Here is a 27,114-nt window from a genome sequence, read left to right as displayed (position 1 = left end):
TTAGTTATCTATTTTATATATAGTAGTGTGTATATGTCAATCCCCATCTTCTGATTTATCCCTCCCCTAGCCTTTTACTTTTTAATTTTCTTTATTTATTATTTTTAAAAACAAGTAATGTCCTTTCTGGCTTATCTATGTTTTCATCATTTTTATTTGATTTTTTCTCTTACATCTTATATTTAAGTGGGTTCATGGTAGGTACAGAGGAATGACTTGATATTTCTGCAAAGTGTATTAACGTAAATACATGAGAAACGTTTTATTTGCTAATAATTTGTGGACATTACTGCACCACTGACCATCTTTGCAGAAATACATACTTATTCTTTAGTCTATTTATTTATTGTTTGCAAAGGTAGAGTGGGTACATTCTGCTAAAATTCTTCAAAATCAATGACTGGAGATCATTTGTAGTGAGTTTATCCTTCCTATTAATTTTTAAAGCTAAATTGTTTGTCTTTAGATCCTGAAACTATGTTCTTTACCACCATTAATGAGGTATAGTGATCATGAGTCAAACTAGCTGTAGACCCTAAAAGAAAGCTGTGGTTTTGTTACATAAGATGATGGGGAGGAGGCTTGGGAAGTTACAAGGACAAAGATGATACTTAATATTTTAGTGAATAACTAAGTGTGAAGCCCTGCCCTAACAGCTTTACTTATCTCATTTCTCACAGCAGTCACACAATGATGCTTGACAGTTCTGCCTCCTATCTTACAGATGAGGAAACTGAAATCTAGTGAGACAACCCAAGATCATTCAGGTATGAAGTGGTAGGTGGAGTTCAAACCTGAATCAGTCTGCCTTTGCAGTTTAGACTGGGAACTGTGGTAAGACAGTGTCTCCCTGTTACAGAAAGAAATGCCCTCTTCTGGGATGTCCTGTCCTTCCCACACTCCTGAGTCCTGGGGTGATGTGCTCCCACCAATCCTCAGGGTTCAAAGCTGAGGGTTGCTTTTCTAAAAACTACCCTGGGATGACACATTTTAAAAACAGAAGTGCCCCTTTTCCTTCTCATACCCCTAGCATTATTGCCACTTTCTGTCTCTTCAAGTTCTGTGGGATGGACTTAGGCAAAAAGCCACTCCCGTAACCTCTTATTTTCTTTTTTTTAAATGTTATTTAAAAAATATTATGATACAACCTGATGTGAGAAGAGGAGACACGGTCACTTTGTTTGAGCCTCTTTAGAGAAAGTCCAAGTAGCAAATGAACTTGATACTATTTCACTTTGTAGGAGGAAATAACATGTTTCCACTACTCAGTGATGAATCTAATGATAAAATCTCGATTGAGCCAGCTCTATATTTTGTTAACATTTTTATTGCTACGTGCTCCCAATACAACAAACAGCATCAGTAGTGTACACTTTGATAAAAAGGAATTTTTAGCTTACTAGAAAAGGAAGCTCAAAGATCAGAAGTGTAATGAATATATACATCTTTATGGGAGGTGTATGTGTGTGACCAGGTTTCTCTGTGTTCCCCTGTGGACCAGATGCATGCACACGCAAGCAAACTAGAGGAGAATTTCATGCTCGGGAAATTTTTAGGGGAAAAAAATGACTTCTATTTGAGGTTCAGGGATTGTTTTACAATCTGGAATTCACCTAATTCATTTGACTTTCAAAAGTCTTGCACCAAGTAGCAGCGATTCTTTAGAGGTATAGAGTCAATAGGTGAAGCTGTTATTTTTACCATGGTTAAAAGGCAAACGTTCTTGCACATTCTGTGCTTTGAGAAGTTAACATATCTATATTTTAGTTTGCATAATGTATTTTTAGACAGTTCAGGAACTGACCTCCAAATCATTGTGCTGTCAACACTTATCTTTCTTTTTTCTTTTAAGTGTAATTCATGAAGTATTTATCTCCTTCACATACTTCTTTTTTGGTGTTTTTAATTCCCTATTTCATTAAACAGCTAGCTATCTGAGCCCATACTATTTTATGTTTCGTCAAAGGGGAAAAAGTTACCAACTTTGCATCAACTACTCTAAAAATGCAAAATTTGCATAACATCAATTTTGTTCAATTTTAGCTCTTTGATTTGGCTGCTGTAGTTTGCTTAAATTTCTCCTCTATGTACCGAACAAAGCATGCATCTCTAATTATGTCTCTCTAGTTTACCAAAATATGTCATTGATATTAGCGTAAATATTTAGTACATAAAAATACTATCAAGAAAAAAAATCAACTTTTAATAAATATCTTCAGTTCTGAATTCTATATACAAGTACTTTACATCTACTCCCTGGAGAGAGCATTTCTGGCTTCACTGTGAGTAAGGTGATCACTGACATAAATTACTAGCACATTATTGCAGTCAGATGCATGGTGGTTGTGAACATGTAGATATGAACCATGAGGAAAATAAATATTGCAAACATTGACAAATGCTTTCTTGAAGCTGCTTCCAGAGCCCTAAAGCCCTGCTATACTTGATTGTTATTTCTAGTTCAACGAAGCTTTTCTCAGCTACTGACATACAATCAAATGATCTCAGTACATTTTTCCTTTGTTAATAATTACAGTACATTGAGTATACCTGTTTGTATATGTCAACAATGGGACAATTAAAAACAACACAGGAAAGCAGGACAATTCAATAGTGTCTATTGAGGCCCTGGTAAAAGGGTTTCCATTTTGTCCTGCACAGGCTCATTTACTGGTCTCTGTTCCCTGTGACTGCAAGTATACTAAGACACCAAACTTATTCTTTTTTATTTAAAGTATGGAAGGTAATAGGTAAGTTGAAATCTCTATATCTGCAGCTTATCTGTTTTTTTTCTTTTTCTGTAATTTAGGTGTCACATTGCTGATCAAACAAAACCACACAACAAAACCCTTTGTATTGTCAGTAGCGGTGTTTCTAACTTCTTTGTAATATTCTGCTTTGAAAATCAACTCATAGAACGTCAAATAAGGCAATACTCAATGACAGGCACCTAGAATATCCAGAAATGTAATATAGTAAACAATCATTTGAGAACACATCTCTTAAAATAATACTGATTTCTGCAATATACAGTATTTACACAACAGCTGCAAATTTGCTCATACAATATTTCTAATATAGATAAATAGGAATACAAGTCTAAGAATTCTTTGCTCCATTTTCAAAACCTTTTGTTAAAATGTAAACCATTGGCACCTCTTTTTTATTTTTACTGTAACTTTTTAAAAACAACAACAAAAAAATCAGCTGATATGCACAATTGATTCCAGTCCCTTTTCTGCTTTAGAAAATGACCAACACGCTTAGCAACTTACTTTCCTTCGGTTAATAATCTTTGGTGCTTTCTTCCAATGAATTCTGGTAAATGAGTCAATGCAGAACAAAAGGAGGATGAAAGCAACTAGAAAGTGAACCAGCACTTTTTGTTCTTCCACGTACAGATAAAATGAGTTGATGATTTATGGAGATTTCCACTTTAAACAAGCTGTATGCACCACAGGGAGAGCGAGCTTGTCCAGATTTTCCATTGATGTCTAGCCTTTTGGCTTCACTTTCTCATCTTTCCAATGTGGATGATCTTAGCGGACGTCTCTTGTCAATAATCTTTTCATCTTTCTTTGAGGTTCTTGCCTGAGAAGAAGCACCTATGGAATCACTGGCTGCAAGGAAGGGGGCAGCAGCCATTTGTGGAGATGAACTGAGGTGGCCACTCTTGGTGGGTGGGGAGGCCAGTCTCAGAGTCTTATTTTCTGCTGGCTGAGCTCTCCTCTGGGGTAGGTTAGCACCACTGGATTTACTGTTTGGCCTGAAAGCAGCATGTGCATTTGGACCTCCTACAGAAGAGATCCTGCTCAAAGATTTCTTCTTCTCAGCAGGAGTCTCTAAATAGTAAGGAACCAAAGATGTAGGCATCATTAGAGATTCGGGGAGGTCACTGGAGTTAAAGATAGCATCATCATGAGTTTCAGCAGCTTCTGGAAGGTATGGTGGTGGCAGGGTGCTGCTGCGCTTGCTACATGACTCACAACATAACTTGTTATAACCTGGTATGGAGCAGTATCGCGCCAGCACCTCCATTTGACAGAATATGGATTTATCTCCCAAACATGGCTCATCTGCAAAGATTAAAAGACAACAAAATGAGACATACATCCAAACATAAAAGGAGGACAACACGGATGGAGCTAGAGGGCATTAAGCTAAGTGAAATAAGTCCGACAGAGAAAGATAAATATTGTATGATTTCACTTATATGTGGAATCTAAAAAACAAAACAAACAAAACAAAAAACAGAATCATAGATACAGAGAACAAATGGGCAATTGCTGAGGGAGGGGCAAAACAGGTGAAGGGGATTAAGAGGTATAAACCTCCAGTTATAAAATAAATAGGCCATAGGGATGTGACATACAGCGTAAGGAATATTGCCAGTCACATGTTAATAACTTTCTATGGGGACAGACTCATTGTGGTGATCATTTCATAATGTATGCAAATACATTATGCACAGTGTATGCAAAATCACCAGGTAGTACATCTGAAATTAACATAATACTGTATTTCAACTATATTTCATTTTAAATATAAAAATAAATATAACTAAAAATGAATAAAAGGAGGGAAGAAACTTAAATCGTATATGAATATAAAAAATTTTAAGTAAAAGCTAACATTTATGGGAGTTGCCACATTAGACTTCACGTTAAAAATATGAATATTAGGATGAATTTACTAAAATAAGTATTCTCTATGTGCAAAGCACTTGAATTGACCAGCACTTTCACATCTCCATCAAGAGTCTTCAGATCAAGGGTAATTTTTTCTTCCTAGTAGAAATACATATCTGATTTTAGAATGAGAAAATAGAATTAGTTTTACCATATTTTTAAAATATAGAGGGCACTGTTTTTTAAAATTTTATGATAGTTCTTTCTTTATAATAGAGTAGCCTCTATATTAAATTTAAATTTAAAATCAAAATAAATACTAAAGACCTGTTGGAACATATTAAATCTTAAAACTATATTACCAAAAGAAAAATCAAGATACTATTTTGATTTGGAGAACATTCTCCAGAGTGAAGGCAACAGTTTCATGTTTACCATTGAACGTTCTTAGGTTATTTGTTATTTGAAAGCACAAATCTGGGTAAAGGGTGCCAACTTTCTTATGAACAATTCATGGTTCTTTAATTTCATTGAATTGATAGTACTTTAAAGAGTACTAAAGTAACACTCACAAAACACTTGGTAGGTGTGTGTGTACAGACTATTTCTATTATTTTTTAATTTTATTGATCATAGGTTATAAGAATTAGATTTCAAAAAATCCAAACATTGAGCTCATGAAAATGTTAGTTTGTATTTCTTTTCAGCCATTCCAGAGCATATCCTATGCAGAGAGCCCATGCACACAGTACAACACAGAATACTGATCCCATATCCAATTAATAAATGCAAAGAATTGTAAATTGTGGCATTTATATGATATAATCACTTAAAATTACAATGTAATATTAGGTGATTCTACATTGCTAGGTAAGGAACCTGCTATATAACTTGCCAAAGAAATTAAATCCCTTTTCTAAAGTTCGAGGGGAAAAAAAGAGGGTCAGTTGTCAGGGCCAAAACAGGCTAAACTTACCACCTTTGTTAGCGTTATAATGCCATGCCCACTTCCCAAGTTGTGGAATGACTTGTATTTCCCTCACATTTACACATCTATGATACAGTATGATGTGTTTGAATAATTCATATTAGCTAAGATAATAATCTAATTAGGTTGTAAATGCCTGAGAATCACATTAATGGGTTTCACCTCAAGTATCAATCCCTTTTCCTATCTGAATTATTTTTTCTATGGCTATAGCTTTCTATGCCTATAACATTTTCTTTTGGCTTAAGGAAAAGTATCAAGCAAATTCTTGCTGACAGTTGGGCATATCTGCAGAAATATATACCTCTACCAGTTATTAAGATCAATAAAGCTTACTCAAAAAGTGTTTAACCTCCTGACAGTAATGCCTATGTAAGAGTAAAATACTATGGTGACGGGAAATGTTATAGCTTCTAACTAGGTAAATTTGTTCTTTTGGCTTTTACTTGTGATTTGAAGTTTCAAATATACTTTCCAGAGAAAAATGATTAAATATGTAAGTCCTTTGTCTCCCCCTCATGGTCATACTTGTTCATGCCACCCCACATTTCAAAGGAAAATGTACAAAAGAAATATTTTATAAGGTTTCTTTGGAAGAGTAGACAGGCAGTGGGAGGATACGAAGAGAGAGAGGGAGAGAGAGACAGGCACAGAGAATCAGAGGGGTAGGGACACGGGGACTGGGACAGAGAGAAGGCAGGGAAGGCAAGAGACACGGGGAGATGGAGAGACAGATGCAGAGTGGCAGAGACAGAGAGGTGGGCAGGGAGGGTGAGGAAGGACAGAGAAAAGTGGAGGAGAAAGAGAGACACTGACAGACACATGTGCCAGAAAAGGGGGAAGGAGGAGTGTCAGAGAGAAAAAGAGGGAAATAGAGAAGAAGGAGAGAGTTACGAAGAGATGAGGAGAGAGAGAAGAGGAAAGGGAGAGAGCAGGAGAAAGAAAAGAGGTAGAGGTAGGGAGACTGGGGGGGGGGAGAGAGAAAGAGAGAATGAGAAGAAAGAGTGAGGTGGAAAAGCACGAGTGATATACACAGAAAGTGAGCAACATACAGACAGCAAGTGACAGCAAGTCAGAGACAGAGAGCGAAACCCACAGAGGAAAGGAGAGGAGAGAAAAGTGGAGATAGCAAATGAGACACAGGGCTTCCCTGGTGGCGCGGTGGTTGAAAGTCCGCCTGCTGATGCAGGGGACAGGGGTTCATGCCCCGGTCCGGGAAGATCCCACATACCGCGGAGCGGCTGGGCCCATGAGCCATGGCCGCTGAGCCTGCGCGTCCGGAGCCTGTGCTCCGCAACGGGAATGGCCACAACAGTGAGAGGCCTGCATACCGCAAAACAAACAAACAAACAAACAAAATGAGACACAAAGGACACAGACAGATGCAGAGAGAGGCAGAAAAGGAGGAAGAAGGAGACAGTGATAGAAACTGAAACCATCCAATATATGCTATTTGTTTTACAATAGCAAATGAAATTATACAGATGTCCTCTGACTTATGATGGTTCTACTTACGATTTTTGGACTTTATGATGGTGTGAAAGCCATATGCATTCAGTAGTACTTTGAATTTGGATCTTTTCTGAGCTAGGGATACATGGAATGATACTCTTTTGTGATGCTGGGCAGCGCAGCAGCTGCAGCTCCCCGTCAGCCAGGCGACCACGAGGGCAAATGACTGACACATTTATAACCATTCTGTACCCAGACAACCATTATGTTTTCTACCTTCAGTATAGTATTCAATAAATTATATGAGGTATTCAACACTTTATTATCCAATAGGCCTTGTGTTAGATGATTTTGCCCAACTACAGGCAAACGTAAGTGTTTGGAGCACGCTAGGCTATGGTGTTCAGTAGGTTAGGTGTTTTAAATGCATTTTCGACTGACAGTATTTTCAACGTAGGATGAGTTTATCAGGATGTAACTCCATTGTAAATTGAGGAAGATCTGTACTTTAAAGAAAAGAGACTCCGCTTTTGCAATATGGCAAGAGTAAGGCAAATTTTAGCATATGCACAAGGTATCTATTTTGAAAGCACGCTGTTCAAGTCTATGAAAATGGATGAGCAGGTATTGGAAGTGGCTTTGTGAATGACATTTATCATCCACATGCCTAAATTGAATGATTTTAGTAAAGTATTGCCAAACCTTCTGCATTATTATGCCTTTGACAATGATGTGAAGTCATAAAGAAAATCAAAGAGAGAAAACACGTAGCTTCTAGAAACACAAATTGACAGAAGCTACATATACATGACACGGCCCTCACCCCAGCATTACTGCCTACTGGGAACCACAGAGGCTGCAGCGGTTATGATAACTAAATGGAGGGGACATTGCCGCAGACACCCATCTTAAAGAACTCTATTAAGCTAATATCTCAAGGGTGTTTTCCTTTAGTCATTTTTCAGTAAGCAAATGGAAATTCCAGAGCTTGCCCAGAAAGGAAGTTCTGCTTTTTGAGGCTCAAAAACCATGATCAGAACAGTGAAATCCATCAGTGTCACACCTACCATTACAGGGAGGCAGCTGACAGGCTCGGACAGATTCAGGCTTTTCACCATCGCAGTGGTCACCCGCCCTGCAGAGGACCTGCCTCACCTCTGTCCCTTCGCCGCAGGTTACTGAACACTACAGAAACAAAGGCTGTGATTATAGATGTTTATTCCACCAGGACTGTCTTTCTTCCTTTCCCCATGTGCACACTCAGACACACACATGCACACACGAGCACACACGCATACACAGTTCTGGAGTTCCTTCTCTACAGCCCAGTGTTACAGTGACTTGGGAGACAGAGAATCCTAGCTTTACCCTGGGAGCATTGTTCTTTCTCTGAAAGCTTCATAGAATTGCTGTAGGACTAAATGAAGTCAAAGGAGACAATGTATATAAAACAGTTATGCCTGGCATATAGTAAGCATTTGATGCCAAACAAGTCATTGTTATAATGTAACTCCTTCTGTAGTTCCTAAAAGCAGTAGTGGAGCCCGTTTTCAGAGAGCCTGTCACAGATTGAGCTTCCCATTCTCTCACCTTCCTTACAAATGGTGAATTTACTGACATGCTATGTTGGTTAATTAAACCTCTTTGGAGCTACTATTACTCTTTTCCCACAAATTCATTTCTTTAAGGAATGGGCTAACTGCTCTAAAACTAAGCCCAGAAGCAGCCGTGCTATTGATCTAGGTAGGAGCTGTAGAGGAGGGATGCTTGTTCCAGGACTCTGAGGGGAACAAGACATGAGTTATCCTTAAAGTCCTGTGCAGGTCACTTTCATTTGCCTGTTCCTTCCCTCCTGGGCCTGCTCTCCACTCCCTCCTTGTCCTCTGTCTACTTTTAGCTGCCCTTTCCTCTGATCCACTCTACTATCGCCCCCTGATTCTTCATTTGGAGTTTTTAGATATATCAAACAACTGTGGTTAATACGGGCAATGAGACACTGATTGAGCCAGTCACCAAGCAGACGTCATTTGGACAGGCACCGACTGGGCGCTGGGGAAGCAAAGCACCTGGTTTCTTGAGAAATGCATGGACTAGTGGCAAGCACAGGCTCAAAGACAGGAGTTACAGTACACTGCTGTGATCAGCAAGCCACTGGAAGGCCTCTTTGCCTTTGGAATGTGGAGGAAGGACTGCCGGGAAGGGCAGCCCTGGTAGGTGGTATTTTGGACCATGGAGCTGAGCCTTGATGGATGAGGGGCAGATGGTCACATAGGAGCAGGGGGAGGGGCAAGCCAGCCAAAAGGGAGGAGGCTCAGACCAGCATGGTCTTTGAAAGAGTAAACAGTTTACTCAGACTGGGACAAAGAGTTAGAATAAAGGAAGATGAACAAAGAAGAGTTATCATGGGATTTATTGTGGTTGTCATTTTGCAATGTACACAAATATCCAATCATTAAGTTGTACACCTGACTCTAAGGTAACGTTACATCAACTACACTTCAACAAAAAGAAAAAAAAGAAGCGTTCGTGTGGTGTCAAATGGGGCAGGGCCCTGCATTCAAGGTCAGGGGTTTGGAATGTATCCAGGAGGAAAGGTGCAGTTCAGAAAAAATACCGGACAGAAGATCAGTCACTTTTCAGAGGCCTCTGTGTCACAAGACATCCAAACGTGGTTTGCCCCCATCAACTAATCTTTCATGCAAACACTGTTTTAACCTGTGAGTTTTGCCTAATACCTACAGATGCGTAATGCTTCCAAAATATGTGACAGTTTTGCAATTCACATAAAGCCTACCTGATACGGAAGCCAAATTAAAATATACTTCACGTCCTTACCCCTCCCCCCCCCCCACCGCCCCCCGCCAACGCACACAGAATTCGCACACCCACCTCGTTCCAGGGCCCCGTTTTCCACTGGGCCGGGCAGGGCACTCTGTTACAAGGCCGGCGGCTCTCTGGACGGCCCCCCACGCAGTACTTGCTGTGCACCGAGCGGTTGGTGCCATCGTGGGACGGCTGGAGGCAGCGCACGGCGCGGAGCTGATAGCCGGAACTGCCGCAGGTTTTGGTGCAGTGCTCCCATTCTTCTGCCGCCCAGCTGAGGATGGGGGTTAAGACTGAACTTGGCGACCAGGTTGCGTGGTGTGCCCCTCCCTGCACCGCAAGCCTAGCTCCTTCTGCCCTCTGAATGACGTGCCCCCGCCCCACGGGGCAGGTTCAGAAAGACGGGCACATCAAACAAAAAGTCTGAAAACTTTCTAACAGTCATAGGCGGGGCACATCTATTTGTTAGGCCCTAGTATTCTGTCTCCCAGTGACTCTGAAACAACCTTCTCTTTTCCAAAAGGATCATCCTCAGAGGGTTTCTGAAACTCATCTTAAAGTTGTCCCCTTAGGTTCAGGCATGATGGTAGTTTCCCAAAATAGCACCAACTCATAAAGAAGATGTGGCACATATATCCAATGGAATATTACTCAGCCATAAAAAATGAAATAATGCCATTTACAGCAGCACGAATGGACCTAGAGATTATCATACTAAGTGAAGGAAGTCAGACAAAGACAAGTATCATGATATCACTTATATGTGGAATCTAAAAATATGCTAAAAATGAACTTATTTACAAAACAGAAATAGATTCACACACATAGAAAACAAACTTATGGTTACCAAAGGGGAAAGGGGGTGGAGAAGTGATAAATTAAGAGTTTGGGATCAGCAGATACAAGCTGCTATATATAAAAGAGATAATCAACAAGAACCCCACTATATAGCACAGGGAACTCTGCTCAATATTTTATAAAAACCTATAAGGGAAAAGAATCTGAAAAAGAACATATATATATATATATATATATATATATATATAAAACTGAATCACTTTGCTGTCTACCTGAAACTAACACAACATTGTAAATCAACTATACTTCAATAAAAATAAAATAAAATAGAAACCAACTCATTATAATAAATAATTATAAAATTATAAAAACCTACTCATTAAAATAAATAAAACCAACTAATTCTCAGCCATATTGCCTCACGGTGTTAAATATCTGAAAGGAAATTAAAAAAGGCTCCATCTGATGCCGGCTATGACAAGGTGGTTTGGTTGCTGCTGCTTTTTCATTACCTCATGAGTTCACTCATGTTTGAATACTCTAAATGACATTACAGTTCCATCTCTATGCTTGTTGCTGTGAAGGCTACCTGACATATCCATCATGTTTGGAAAATTCAGTTCTTCATATAGGCCCTTATTGGACCTGATGAAAGGGTAAAGGTTGTATGCATCTGGGCCTGAGCAGAAACTGCTTCCACGAATATACCTGATAGAAATATTTCCAAGGAATTTATTTTCAAAAAGATATCCTATGGGACATTCCCAAATTCTATGTCCAAATTCGATGTCAGTGCCCCAGCCCTCTCCAAATTAGCTATGGATACAATATGACAGACAGTTCGTCATTGCATATGTCCCAAAGGGTTGTCACCATTGATTCCAACTAGGTAATCAATCTGTTAGTATGTAATGGAGGCATTCTATTTATCCTTTCCAAAGTTACTTTCCCTGTGCAATTTTTTTTCTTTTTGTATGTATGGAGCACCAAAATATAAACAGGTTAAAACCTTGGCAGTCTTTGCTATTCAGAGTTTAAGACTGCCAAAGGTTTTCAACTGGCAGTAGAATGAATTGTGGCAACTAAGAAATTTTACTCAATTTTGAAGGCTTCCACTGTGACTCTCACTTAAAGATAGGTGTTAACATGAGAAGTATATACTTCATAGTCATAGATACTTTCTGTTACCTTATTCCCTCCTGAAATTCCCAGAATGACAATAAAAAAAATACATAAAATGGCATACACTCATAAAGTGTTCAGCATGATGGTTTGATTTACATATATTGTGAGATGACTACCACAACAGGTTTAGTTACATCCATCATCTCATATAGATGCAAAGAAAGAAAAGAAAAAACAATTCTCCTTGTGGTGAGAACTCTCAGGACCTACTGTCTCCATAACATTCCTATGTATCATACAGAAGTTTAATGCTGCATTCTATACACATGTGAACAGCCAATGTTCACCAGACATAGAAAGTCTCTAACGCAAATGCTGAATGAAGGGAAAAAAGAAATAGAAGAAGTAATGCACAAAAAAGCAAATAATCTTTAAGAGCCTAAGAAAGATAAACGAATATATTACATCTTTGAAATAAGAATCAAATGTCTGGAAAACAGAACATCTGATAAACAAAACAGCACTTGGATGTTAAAACTCTCTTGGATGTTAATGACATAATAGCAAAAATGGAAAAATTCAGCAGGAAGAACAGTAAATACCAGGAGAGAAAAGAAAAGAAAAGAATTAGATCTGTCTAGAAACCCTAACTACAAATTTCCCAGAAAGAATACTGAAAATCATAGGGGAAACTTTTCAAAGAAAAAATACAAGAAAATTTCCCAGAGGTAAAAGATATTAGTTTTGTGTTTTAAAATGTCAGCACAAGAGATGAGAAAAAATGAGCACAAAGGCAGTTTATCACTATGAAATTTCAAGACACGAGGAACAAAATGATCCTACAAACTTTGAAAGACAGAAAAAAAAAAGAGGTCACATAGAAATAATTGAGAATTAGAATAGCAAATGACTTTTCAAGAGCATAACTGGAGTCTAGAAAATAATGGAGCAAGTTTATAAATTCTGAGAAAAATATATTATAGGTTGGAATGGTATACATACATGTGTGTCCAAATGATCAAGAGTAAGAGTAGAAGAAAGACTTCTTATATACCCTTATACTTTAACCTATTATATACTTTTCTTAGGTGTATAGAAGCTTAATTCTTATATAAAATTTTTCCTTTGTATATAGTTTTTTCATGAAACGACTGAAAGATATGCCCTACCAGAATGAATGAATACTCTAAAAGATAAGAAAAAGAATGCAGAAAACAGGAGGTCCAATACAAGAGACATGCAGTAGGAATCCCTTGGAGGATGGTAAAAAGAAGCCCCAGGAAGGAAGCTGTGTAGAAGCTCAGGCAGGAGCTAGAACACAGAGAACTCTCTGGGACATGTCTCTAAGAAGACACAAGGACAGGATACTTGAGTGCATAGCATTTAGAGGAGAAGAGTTTGGGGATGAATTAGTGAAAAGTAGTAGAAAATGATACATAAAAATCAAGACATTCACTAACTCTAGGAGAAACAAAGTTTAGTAAGAAAAGAAACATAAGCAGAGCATGCTAAGTGACTCAACTCTCAAGAGAGACACATGTTGTTAGAATAATATGAACTCTGAATATCAGTATCAGTATTGATACACACACACACACACACACACACACACAAATGAATTTATATATAAAACAGAAAGAGACTCACAGACATAGAAAACAAACTCAAACTTACGGTTACCAAAGGGGAAAGAGAGGGAAGGAGGGATAAATTAAGAGTATGGGATTAACAGATACAAATTACTATACATAAAATAGAAAAGCAACAAAGATTTACTGTATAGCACAGGGAACTACTGATACATTCAATATCTTGTAATAACCTATAACGTAAGATAATCTAAAAACAAAACATAACTGAATCACTTTGCTGTACACCTGAAACTAACACAATATTGTAAGTCAACTATATTTCAATAAAAAAAGAGAAGAATAAATAAAAGCAGTTATTTTTGAGAAGCAGAGATATGGGGAAAAAAACCCACAGGCCTTCAGCTTTATATAATTCCTGTGAAATGATCTGATCATTGTAACCAGGTATATGTATTAGCTTTGACTAAAAATTAAGTTAAAACTAAAAAGAGCCAAAGACATTTAAATCCTTTTTATTTTGTCCTCAGTATATGATAGTTAAAATAAACACTTACAGTGGATGTGTGCACTCTTGAATACTGCACATTCTTCTAATAGGTTTTGGCTTTTTGTTGGCCTCACAGAAGCTACGATGAACCATTTTATTATCACTTTTCCTACGGCATCCATATTTAGTGTACTGGAAACCTGGTAAGAGAAATATATTTCTTTGGATTTAATCGCTTATTCATTCCATCATACATTTGATCATTCACTCATTCATTCATTTATCAAATATTTATTGAGTCATAAGTCAGGCACTGTTCTAGGTGCTGAAGTTTCAGAAGCGTATTAGTTAAATAAAAATTAAATAAACAAAAATCCTTTATCTTTAATAAATATTACAAAGTATTAAATAGCAACTGCATGCTTGTTAATAATCTAGACCCTGATAAATAGTCTCCTGTGAGAGTCAGATATGAAAACTATGGCGACAATACCCAGTGACATAGGCTTCTACAGAAAAGACATATAGAAAATTGTAGGTCTCTTTGAATGGCTTTTCCCAACAGATGGGAAAGGATCTGTTCTTAAAAGCCTTGAATGGCAGACAAATGTTTGGACTTTATCCAGGGAGTTACTGAAGGTCTCCACAAGCACTGACTTATAGACGTTTAAAAAAATATATGTGTATATATTTTTTAATTTTGAAAAATTTCAAATCTACAAAAAACGTGTACGGAAAGCACAATGAACATGTTACATGCCTTGCATCTAGATTAACTTTGTGTTACCATGTCATCATATTTGATATATATTTATATATATAAAACACATACTATATATACATTTATTATAAAATATTGCTGAACCATTTGAGAGTAAGTTGCTGACATCCTGATTCTTCACTTCCAAATACCTCAGCTCATAACAAGCACATTCTCTTACATAACCACAATATAATCTTAAAATCAGAATATTTAACACAAATATAATACTATTATCTAGTATAAAGATGATATTCAAAATTTATCTATTGTCCCTAGAATGTTCTTTATAGAAATGCTTTTCCAATCAATGATCATGCACTGCATTTAGTTTTCACAGAATTAGTTAGGAGTAGTTTCTGAGCCTCTTTTTGTCTTTTAGTATTTTTGAAATGTATAAGCCAGCTGTTTTATAAAATGTCCCACAATTTGGGTTTCTTTGTCAACTAATGATTAGATTCATTCAGGTTTTCACTTTGGGCAAGAATATTACATAAATTATGTTGTGTCAAATATCATATATTAACGCATATATGTGGAATCTAGAAAATGGTACAGATGAACCGGTTTTCAAGGCAGAAAGAGAGACACAGACGTAGAGAACAAACATACGGACACCAAGGGGGGAAAGGGGTGGGTGAACTGGGAGATTGCGATTGACATATATACACTAACATGTATAAAACAGATAACTAATGAGAACCTGCTGTATAGCACAGGGAACTCTACTTCACTTCGCTGTACAGCAGAAACTAACACAACATTGTAAAACAACTATACCCCTGTAAAAAAAAGAATTACGTTGTATCTTTAGGGTAACACATTAGGAGACTGAAGGATCTGAATCAGGGAAATAGTATAATTCTACTCAAATTCATTCATTCATTCATTCTTCAAGAAAGATTACCCTGGGAATAAACGAAGAGAAGAAAATCAAATTTAGTTGGCTAGTTAAGAGACCTTTGCAATAATCTTCCCTTCCAAAGTTGTGAAGGAAACCCGGCGAGGGAGGAATAGATCTGGTAGATAACAAAAAAGTGTATCTGATAAGTCTTGTGACCAAGTAGTTGTTGACAATACAACAGAAGGGACGATCCAAATTATATAAGCATCTTGTGATGAATAAATTGTCATTTAAAATAATTATCTAAAAACATTTTATGCCCCCTCTGGAGAAAAAAAACTTTAAAAATACATCCTTGAATTTAAAATTATGAAATATTTACCCAGGCATTCCCTATACAAACAACAAAATAATTTCTTGTTCTCAATTATTCAGTATCATTGTGAGAGAATTCTGTCTAGGCCAGTTCCATTCTGGAGCATTTGTTGTTCTGAGCTAGAGGAATGGATGATGGCAGAGACTGAGAAACTCTGAGAACAGCTTAATGGATCTACTCTAGAGAGAGCAGAGAGGCGGCAGAATGCAGTACAAACATGTATGAAGAAGCCAGACTACCTCCCTGGGTTTGTATCTCATGGCCCCAGGCAAATTACTGATCTTCCCTGTGCTTCAGTTTCCCTATCAGTACGACAGAGGTAATAATAGTACTGACCTCATAGAGCCATTGTGAGCATTCATCATTAATATGTAAAATGGCATCTGGTACATAGTGCAACTAAGAGCTCTTTCATTATTAACGCTGAAAAGAAATGCATAGGTATGGAAAGTAAAAGTGGAAAAGAAAAAAGGCAAGAACCAGAGGACACTGAATTTGGGAGAGTCTGGAAAGAGTAAAGTGACTAAGGGTAACACTACATGGATATGAGACAAGGAGGAAAGGCAAGGGGATTTTAAGAAGGCCTACCACTGTTATGAATGGATTCCTATCCTTTGTAGATCCTGAGATTTCAGTCAAAATGCTTTGTATTATTCAGTTTTGGTTATAGTTGGTGTTTCTCAGATTGTGGCCTCAATTAGAGATAATCCTTAAGGCAGAAGGAAGAAGATTGGCTTTTATATGAATTACATTTTAATATAATAAATGTGTTCAATTGTTACCTCCACCACAGGGTTTGGAACACTGAGACCAGCTCTTCAATGCCCACTCAAAAGTATCTAATTCTTCCTGGATGACATTGTTGTTGTTGATTGTAGGTGCAGAGTCCTCATGGATGATGTACTTATATGTCAGGCTAGAGCGCGTATCATTCTCTTGAGGTATAATCTAACGTACACATGAAATAGATATGTAAATCACCTGAGAGAGTATTAAATTTGAATGAAAAAATTACAAATATTTCAGAATGTGTATCTTATTAAAGTTGGAAGACTTTCAAGTAGCTTCTAAAAATAGAATGTTTTTCTATCACTAAAGTACAGGTATGCCCTGTTTAAGAAAAAAAAAAGCAAATATATAAAATATCTTGGCATTAAAAAGTAAAAAAAAATCCACCGAGGAGTAAGAAAAAAATTTGTATTATAAAAATAATAACCTTACAATAAAATTCACCACAGATTTCCCCAAGTTATATATCTCCTGAGTGTACTTAAAAATTATTGTTTGAAAGACTGTTTTGTTATGATAATAGAGATAATAATGTTCCATCCAGAAAATATAGACATCATGCAAAAATATAAAGAAAATAAAAATCATCCATAATTCCAGTAAACCAGAGAAAACTAAAGTCACTTTTATTATTTTGGAATATAGCCTCAAGATATCTGCATATTATCTGTGTGTGTGTGTGTGTGTGTGTGTGTGTGTGTGTACACACATACATACTTCTCTGGTCTTATTTCACTTGTGTCACACACATTTCCCAAGACAGTAAATATTCTTTGAAGACATACTTTTAAATGTCAGCATAGTGTTTAATCCTAGTGTGCGTTATTTAATCATATAAATGAATATTTATATTTTATCCCCAGTTTTGTGATGACTTCTGATTCTCTTTAGTATGCTAAAGGATACAAACACTTTTTTATAGCTCTCATAATAGACTAGTGAATGGCCCTTCAGAATAGTTAGAACAATTATTACTTTCATGATGAAAGTATATGACAATGCCCCCATTCAGCACTGCATATTATATCACTTTCCTCTTTGTTAACCGAATGGGCAAAAGTTGGTTGTCTTAATTGTTATTTATTTGATAAACAGTAAAGTTTAATGGTCACTTGTATTTTGCCCACTATGTGTTGCATGCTCATGTTAGGTCCTCTTTTTTTTATTGCTATACATACCTTTTTTTCCTAAATAATCTATGCAATAGGAGTATTAATCCTTTTTATAAGAAACTTTGCAAACATATTCTGTTTTTTATTTGATTTTTAGTTCATTAGCAAAGCACTCTTTTTTAAAAAAATAGTTTTTAATGACTTTCATGTAGCTTTTATAGGATTATATCAATTACACAAAAGGAGAAACATGTGCAGTTCATTAGTGTTTTAAACTAAACTTTTAGAAACAGCTTTTGTTTGATACTAAACCCGCTAGGATGAAGGATTTGGTTATCTGGGTTCTCTTTTTTCCCCCTTAGTCTTTGTTTTTAAAACAGTATTAAAAATTGAGCATCAATCCCTATATTGGCCCTTATATGTGGCCAGATGTCTAAGCTTTCAACCCCAGATGGCCTAGCTGCCATGCTCTGGGGCTCCGAATCTGGGGTTCCAGTCTTTCAGAGAGGAAAAGAAAGGCCATGATGACAGAGCACAGCTTGTCCATAACCCCTGTCCTAGCTACACATTTCCTTCTTATATCGCCAGCCCACATGGCTCCCTGGGGTCACACTAATATCACTGGCAAAGACTTAAGGCAGGGCTCTGAGGCCAGACACCTGTGCTCCTGGAAAAGAACGCTCTGTCATTACATACGAGTAAAACAGAGCTTCTGATCTCCAATCATTCAAACTTAAAATAATCTAAATAAAAGTTTGATTAATGTATATTTTCCTATAAAGTTATCTAACCTAAGGAAGAGAATGAGAGTCTAGAAATAAGCCCACTTAAATTTGGACAATTAATTTTTGACATAGATGAAAAGGCAATTTAATGGAGAAAGGACAGTTTTTTCAACAAATGGTGCTGGACACTGTGGTGGCTTAAAAATGTGTCCACAAGTCTTTTGACACTTTCCCTCTCAATAAATGGAGCTTAATTCTTCTCCCCTTCAGTGGGGGGCTGGACTCAGTGACTTACTTCTAGTAAATAGCAGCAGACATGAAAGGATGTCACTTCTAAGATTAGGTTAAGACTGACTTTTGTCTTGGTTGCACTCTCTCACTTTCTCAGTCACTTGAATCACTCACTGTTGGAAGCCAGCTGTCACGTGGACAGGACACTTAAGCAGCCAGTGGGCTCATGTAGTAAGGAACAGAAGCCTGCCAACCACCATGTGGAGAAGCTTGGGAGCAATCTTCCAAGGCCTTTCAACAACCATGTGACTGAGCTGGGAACTGAAAAGATTCTCTGCACTGGAGCCTTGAGGTGACTGCCGCCAGAACTGAGAGCATCCTCATGAGATTCTCTGAGCCAGAACTAGCCAGGTAATAAGCTACTACCAGATACCTGACCCAGAGAAACTATGAGATAATAATGTTGCTTGTGTTCAGCCACCAAATTTGGGGTAATCTGTTATGCAACAATAGATAATATGGACACCCATATGCAAAACTAAGAACCTAACCTAGACAAAATGTATATAAAAATTAGCTTAAATGGTTCATAAATTTAAATGATTAAAATGTAAAACTTACCAAAAAAGGAAAATATTTTGACCTTGGATTTGGCAAAAAAAAAAAAATCTTATCTAATAAGAAAGTCTTGATCCATAAAAGGAAAAATTGATAAATTGGACTTCAATAAAGTTAAAATATTTTCTTTGTGAAAGACACTACTAAGAGAAGGAAAAGAAACTACAGAGTAGAAGAAAATATTTGAAAGCCACATTTCACAGAGGACTTATATACTGAGTGTATATAAAGAACTCTGAAAACTTAAAAAGAAAAAAGCAACCTACTTTAACAATGGGCAAAAGATTTGAACAGACACTTTATCAATGAGAAATAATTTTCAAATTTAAAAAAAGACTGAGAACTGAGTGGGAAGATTTGATTTTAGATTAGTATAATATTTTTACAGGGAATCCAATAAATACTGGTATACAGAATCTAACAATATTCAAATTAAGTTGATGGCTTCTGCTTTCGTCCATGAGGAAGTAATAGGTTGCCTTCCTGATATTGAAAACAATAAAACTGGATAGAATATTTGAGGGAATTTTTTCTGCAATAAATAACATGGCAAAGGACAATGATCCCTGTGAGAAGAGTAACATGCCAGGAGGGTCCTGGCTTCCTGACAGGGCCAGGTCTGGACCCTGGTACTGGAAGCTGGAGCCCAAGCCAAGACAGCAGTCTCACTGAACTGAGGAGGGTGGAGTTCTGGAACTTTCAGGGCAGGGCACTAAAGAAAAGGGGGCTTTATGGAGGGTGGTCCAGAAAGCTGCATGGGTCTGAGTCTGAGGGCTGGTCCGTGCATGCCCAGGCCAAGACACCATGACGTCTGTGAATGAATGGCTGCTGCAGGGCTGAGAGCAGGACAGAGATACCTGAGGACAGGCAGGGCTGAGGGCCCTAGGTGTTCTTACGGCCTCCTTAACACTTCAGGTATTCAGTTAAGGCACCAGAAAGCCATGCCATAAAAATAAGAACAAAATTGAAATACACCAGCCCTAAGAAAGGATAAACCAAGCCTCAAAGGACTAGTGGGAATGGACAATAAATTAACTACCAGACAGAATAAAACCTAGTGCTTTTAAGGAAGGCAACATAAACCAAATGCCCTACAATTTATCATCTATACTGCTCAGTGTACAATAAAAATGTGTAAGAAGTATGCAAATGTGAACCATAATCAAGAAAAAAAAAAAAGCAGCCCATAGAAGCAGACAGTATGAAATCTCAGGACTTAGAGGAAAAGTTGGACATAATGAGTGAAAATACATGGACATCTCAGCAGAGAAATGAAAATTATAAAAAAAGAAAAAAGAACCGAATGGAAATTCTAGAAAACAAAAGTACACCATCTGACATGTAAACTTTACTGGATGGGCTCAATGACAGATTGGAGACCACATAAGACAGTCAGTGAACTTGAACACAGTTCAACAGAAATTATCCAATTAGAAGAACAGAGAAAAGACAAAGACTACAAAAGGATTGAACAAAGTCTAAGACACTTGTGGAACAATTTCAACTGGTTTAACATACATGTAAATGAGTCCCAGGAATAGAAAAGAAAGAGATGGGGAAAAAAACATAAACTTGAAGACATAATGGAAAATTTACCTCAATCTGGTGAAAAACATCAACCTACAGAGCCAAGAGGCTTGGTGAACCCCAAGCCAGATACATACAAAGAACATCACAAACTAAGCATGCCGCAGACAAACTACGAAACAAACCAAACCAAAACAAAAAGGAGAAAATTGTAAAATGCAGCCAGAGAAAACTGACACATTAAATGCACAGCAGCAACCTAAATGAGGTTGACTTCTCATCATAAATAACAGCTTCAAGAAGACAAATGCTACATAAATGAGTCAAAGACAGCTCCTGTATATTGGGCCCTAGGTTGCTTATTTATTCACAGCAAGTTGAGACCCACCCATTAGCTCTAAAGCCAGCTGGCACCAAACTCAGATTTTCATATATCCAGTTGTTTTAAATGTAGCCCAAAAAAGTAGATTTCTAGCCATCTGGAGCCTGCTTGCTTTGCACCCCAAATCCACTAATTATAAATAAGACTTTGTGGCCATCAGGACCCCAAGCTGCTGCTGCTACCTTTTGGAATTCTCAGACCCAGAGTCTCCCCGCTGTGCTGCTGAGTGACATCACCTAGACACATAAACCCCTTCTCGAGTTCCCCTTCGCTCACGAGTTACCTTGCCCTTGTCTCCCTCCTGATGGTGGCCCCATAAGCAAACCTGCTAAGGTACCACCCGAACAATATGTGTGGGTGCTACTGCCACCTCATGGTCATATCTATTTCCTAGATCAGCCCCCAAATTCCTGGAACTCCCTACAACAACAGAAAAACATCTTTAAAGTGCTGACAGAGGAAAAAAACAAAACAAAAACTAGCCACTCCCAATTTTATATCTAGTGAAGATATCCTTTAAGAATGAGGGTGAAATAAAGATGTTTTCAGAAAATTGAAAGCTAAGAGAATAATTTGCTAGCATGCATACCCGCACCACGAGAAATGCTAAGGGAAGTTCTTTATATTGAAGGTAAAAGATACTAGATGGAAAATCAGATTTACAGAGAAAAACGAAGAGCATCAGAGATGGTAAATATGTGGCTAAATATAAAAATCTACTTTTTCTCTTCTTGTCTTTAAAACATAACTGATTACTAAAATCAAAAATCATAATACTGTATTATTTGGTTTATAACATATATATAATAAAATATATGACAAAACTGCCCAAAGAATAAAGATACATGGAATTATAAAAAACAAGCAAGGTAAACATGTTGTGAGATAAATTAATTATAAAAATGTAAACTAAACCAACTACATAGTGAGCCTGTAATGCCACATACCAAGACAATAACAGGATCATGTAAAGGTCCATCGGTGTGGAGAGTTTCAATGTCATCTTCAATGTTATAATCCCATTCCACGCCAAGATCTATGAAGGTCTTCGACTTGGCTTCCTCCCCTTTGCCATTTAAAATGTAGTGGCCTGTAGCCTGATTCTTAATTGCTGAAGGATGAAAAATGAGTAACCGGCATACATTTTATTTTATCATATTACAGCTTTGAAGATCCATATTAAGTCTATCCCCTTCTATAAATGTAAGACTGTGTTTATGAGCATCAAAGCAATCAAAATGAGTGTTACTTCTGATAGGACTCCTACTTCATTCATTAGGCATTCAAAATTCTCAAGAAGCATTCCTAACCAGTTAAAAACAGTGGCAAGATGGTTAAATAAGAAATAAAAATTGACAAATATTCCCATTTGAAAACACTGCTGAAGAGGTCAACAGTTTCTAACCCATTCATCATATACATTTCCTCAGGAAGGTGGAAATATTTTTAAAATAATGGCTATTTCCACAACAATTAATACAAATGATTTATGCTAGGACAGAATATAACACAATGTCTTTTTTTTTTACTGTGTATCTCTTTCAAGTTAAGGCAAAATATTATAGGTACTCAAAATAGTTGAACTAATTTTTAGGCCAACAAACAATTAGTCCTATGACTATAAAATTCTAAGGTCACATTACCAACTTATATGACCAGGAAAAGCTCTTTACTAAGGTCACATTACCAACTTATATGACCAGGAAAAGCTCTTTACTGGTGATAGAATTTGTAATATACTATAGATTTACTATACCTTATAAAATAAAATGCTTTCTCTAATGGATAAAAAATAACAAACGGGATTTTAAAGTCTGGAGGTACATCGGCATTTAATGATGTTAGGAAATAAAATTTCAGAAGTTGCTACCATTACCGAAAATGTGCAGAAAACATGAGTAATTTTAGTTAAATGCATTTATTCCCCTTGAAATTTTTAAACTAGTCTAATTTTTCCAAGGAGAATAATCTGAATTCTAGAATCAAAAGTAGGGAATTTCAGTTACTGGAGAAAGAAATACAGCTAGACAGCAGAGACTATTTTGGAACCTAGTAGTGAATATACTTTAAATACCAAAAAGAAAAAAATTCTACGAAACACCAAAAAACAATCCATTTTTTAAGTTACATAAGTTTAGAAAAGTAATTTACTATAAATTTTCATAGGTTTGACAGATGTGTCAGTTTCAGAAATCTTCTTAGTGCTTTTATAGCTCAAGGAATATGTGAAAGCTATGTTTACATTTGTATGTTCACTTTGAATACAAACCCCTTTAGAGTGACATTTCTACGTGATCCTCTCATAAAGGAGGAAAAGAATCTTCTTTTAGAAATTATAAACAGGATAATTTGCAGATAATAAACAGAAAACATGCAGAAAATGAATCTGCATGTGCCAGTCAGAAACTGGACACATAACAGATATCAGGAAAATTTTTATTGGACTAGTAAAATCCAGATGTGGTTGCTTTTCAGTCAAAGAACTTAAAATGCGCTAAAAGAAGAGGCATGCAGTATGGCACCAACCAAAATATCAGAACTAATTTGTCAACATAAATATGGCAAATTTTTCTGATATTATTCTTAATTTAGTGCATTTTATTAACATTTATTTTTCTCATCTCCTAATACAGAGCAAAAATGCATAACAAATTCAAACCTGTGAAATTATTTTTTTCCCTCATGTCATGATGAACCAACCCAGGTTTCACCAAAAGTTAAAACTCTAGTTTTGAATATTTCTTATTTCAGAGAAAGAATAGTTGGGAGAAATGACCAACAAAAATCACATAATAATGCATTTACATATAATTTTGAATTTTATGTGTATATATAGAAATACATACATATGTATCTCTATATATTATTTCTTTGACATTTCTATGTTTTCAGTGCATGTTAAAGCAGAGCCAGCAGACAGAAACACTTACCAAGAATATGAGGAGAAGCCTCGTCTTCTTGGATTAACACATGTCTAGCACCAGGGGGTATATCAAACATCTTAAGGTACCCTTTGCATGTGTAGTAAATATTGGAGGCAGCAAAGAAGAAAACAAAAGCAACAACCATGGTTAGTCAGGCATTACATTCTAACTGCTCCTGTGTGCAGAAGAGGGCATCCATAAACCGAAAGAAGCAGTTTCAGAAATTAATTTCAAAGCATTGGTAGCTTTTGTGACATCTGGCATAAGATCAGAGGAATCTTTTTTTTAATTAAGTTGAGGGAAAAAAATTAATCTAGTTTCTAACCCATTAGTCACTTATTTTGTGCTGACCTACAAATTGTATCAACAATAATTCAGGCAAATACTATACTCCCCTGTGTCCCTCCGATGTGATTTTAGTTTTCTAAACCATCCTTTTGAATAGGGGTCCATTTTTAGCGCAATTAGTTGGTGAACTTCTTGATATATTTTACCTGTCTATATACTATTTTAAAAGCCTAAGTGGCAAGTATAAACAGCTGAACTTCTAACTCATGAAATATCTTCAGATTTAAACACCTGCTTTATTCTAAAGAAATTACAAAAGAAAAATCCATGAGTAGCTTTCATTTATATTGTGATCAGCAATTAATTTGAAAGCTTTAAACACGTTTTAAAGGGGAATGTTTTAAAATATGTGCTGTAGATTTGGTTGGAATATGTCTGCAGGTTATGTTGTGCATTGCCTCTACACGTACCCTAAGTTCAATCTTCTAACTGAGAAATCACAAAACCAATATGCTGAATAGCTTGTCTTGGGTTTTAAAATCACATATCAATCGTATTGCAGTCATTGTCTTATATAACAAACCTTCTTAGTATTATCACGTGTCCTAAAAATTATCTTAAGATCGTTTAGAATTAAGATCCTAACCATAAATCAACAATAATCAGGGCAAATAGAGAAACCAAGATGTTTTACCTCGCTTGTAAGAAAAAAATGAATATAGGAAGATTATGCAACTTATACACCTTCATTACATCATGAAACCTATAATTCATACATTACAAGTATTGACAGAAATTCAGTTATAAATACAAAATTGCTTATGGAATCAGAAAGAAATCTGTTTTTCTGTCATTTCCTATATTGACAATTATTACCTTTGTGTAGATTTACCTAACTCTTTTACAATATTTATTAGTGTCTTAACTAAATGGAGTGCTCACTTTGGGGTCAGGGTTTTCAGCACCTAAGCCTGGGTGATACTCAGTACCTGAAATGTACCATGTCTGCCTGAGTGCAATAGCTGGAAGTAACATGCTTAAGATGCCAAGTGTAGCAAAACAGCTTGATGCCATTTATGGATGCCCATCTTTCTGCAGTTTGCTACAACTTACCCAGTACATTTTTAGCTTCCCTTGTTTCAGCAAGAGAAATATTACGAGCTCCTTTGGGTAAAGTGAAGGCGCCTCTCATCTTCCCTTAAATAGAATGTCTTTAATTAGTGGAGGGTTCAATGTTTATCAAAGTCTTGCTGTTTCATTGACTATACTATAAGCTATATATATTTTATTAGGTAATATATAAAATATGTTCCATAATTTTATATGTTGAAGTCAAAATGCATTTATAACAGTTAGCTAATGCCAGTAAACTGTTAATAGTCAATGAAAGTAAGACTAAGCGTGAATGAGAAATGATATAGGTGATTTGAAGTTGAATACTTGCAGATTTCATTTTCCAGCAACTTGAATTCTTTACGGCACCTCTTGCTTAAATTTTTCCCTGTTGGAAAAGGTTAATTAGTCTATTGAATAACTACGATGATAACATTAGTTCAAAGAAATGGATGTTAGATTATGTTCAAACGGTTTGAATCTGTATGACTGATTAAAGCTTTCTTCTCTTCTTCAGAACTTGATTCACAGGTTTAGCATAATTTTTGAGGTATCTGAAAAAAAGTATCACTGCCTTTTATTACACATAATATAGAATGGATAATAATGGTAAAAACCATTTTCTTTACATTCATTCACTCTGGGAATAAAAAATTAATTATTTTACACCTAAACGAACAATACGTAACTGCAATAAAGAAAGCACGGTGAATTATTTCACATTAAGATGGAGAAAATCACGTTACTCCACCAAAACCATTGTATATGTATATAATTCTAATTCTGTTTGCTTTATTAAAATAATACAATCAGCCAGAAATGGCAATATTTGATTTTTAACAATTTTCAAAGTACAAAGCATAGTAAATTATCACACAGGAATAGCAAAGATATCAGTAACTAGAGTAGGGAATGCTTAAGAAAAACACATTAGAATATAATCAACTACCTCTGTCTAGCTCTAAATATATCAAAGAGCAAAGCTGATATGTGTGGAAATGGCTTGAGCTGCGTACCTGGGGTATAATGGGAGCAAAAAGAACTAAGAGAATTACTCTATTTGGATAAAGAACAGTTTTTTATACTTCTTATTTTTCTAAAAGGAAAAATTAGCGCTATGACAATGTGCTCAAAGTAAACCAAATCTTTGTTTTTGTTTTGTTTTATCTTGTTTTCTGTTATTCTATAAGAGGCTATATCTTGGATGTAAGAGAAGCTTTTCAAGGGAAGCCTCACATTAAATTTATCTTTAAATGCTGAATTCCCAGAGACATTTGTCCAATAAATTTGTGGACTAACTGAACAATATTTGTTACAAATTTAAAGAAATTATTCAGTAATCAATGTTTATATCTAAGTCTTATGAAAATTCCAATGAATTATTATGAAAATACTAATAATTTTGCATATTATTTGCTTTTGGTTCCATCTGACGAACCTTCACCACATGCCTGAGTCCAGGCCATTGACTGTGTAACAAGCAGAGAAATTCAAACACATAAGCAATTATACCTCAGGTTATTTTTTGGTTG

The 27,114-nt window shown here is 36.3% G+C and overlaps 1 protein-coding gene across 1 annotated transcript in view; it reads right to left on the bottom strand.

The window, feature by feature from the left end:
* Window positions 1-1,307: 1,307 nt before the first annotated feature.
* Window positions 1,308-27,114, bottom strand: part of ADAMTS3 (ADAM metallopeptidase with thrombospondin type 1 motif 3) — a 301,009-nt gene continuing 275,202 nt past the window's right edge. The window contains exons 16-22 of the mRNA XM_004283565.3: window positions 24,188-24,268; window positions 22,205-22,368; window positions 16,656-16,821; window positions 13,961-14,093; window positions 9,958-10,165; window positions 8,136-8,253; window positions 1,308-4,076 (exon numbers count right to left, since the gene is read on the bottom strand). Of these exons, the coding sequence (XP_004283613.1) occupies window positions 3,517-4,076; window positions 8,136-8,253; window positions 9,958-10,165; window positions 13,961-14,093; window positions 16,656-16,821; window positions 22,205-22,368; window positions 24,188-24,268 (1,430 nt within the window). The 3' untranslated portion in view covers window positions 1,308-3,516. The remainder of the gene's footprint in view (window positions 4,077-8,135; window positions 8,254-9,957; window positions 10,166-13,960; window positions 14,094-16,655; window positions 16,822-22,204; window positions 22,369-24,187; window positions 24,269-27,114) is intronic.

This window comes from Orcinus orca, chromosome 4 (genome assembly GCF_937001465.1).
Source record: "Orcinus orca chromosome 4, mOrcOrc1.1, whole genome shotgun sequence".
Lineage (NCBI taxonomy): Eukaryota > Metazoa > Chordata > Mammalia > Artiodactyla > Delphinidae > Orcinus > Orcinus orca.
This window is presented reverse-complemented; position numbering and strand designations above follow the sequence as displayed.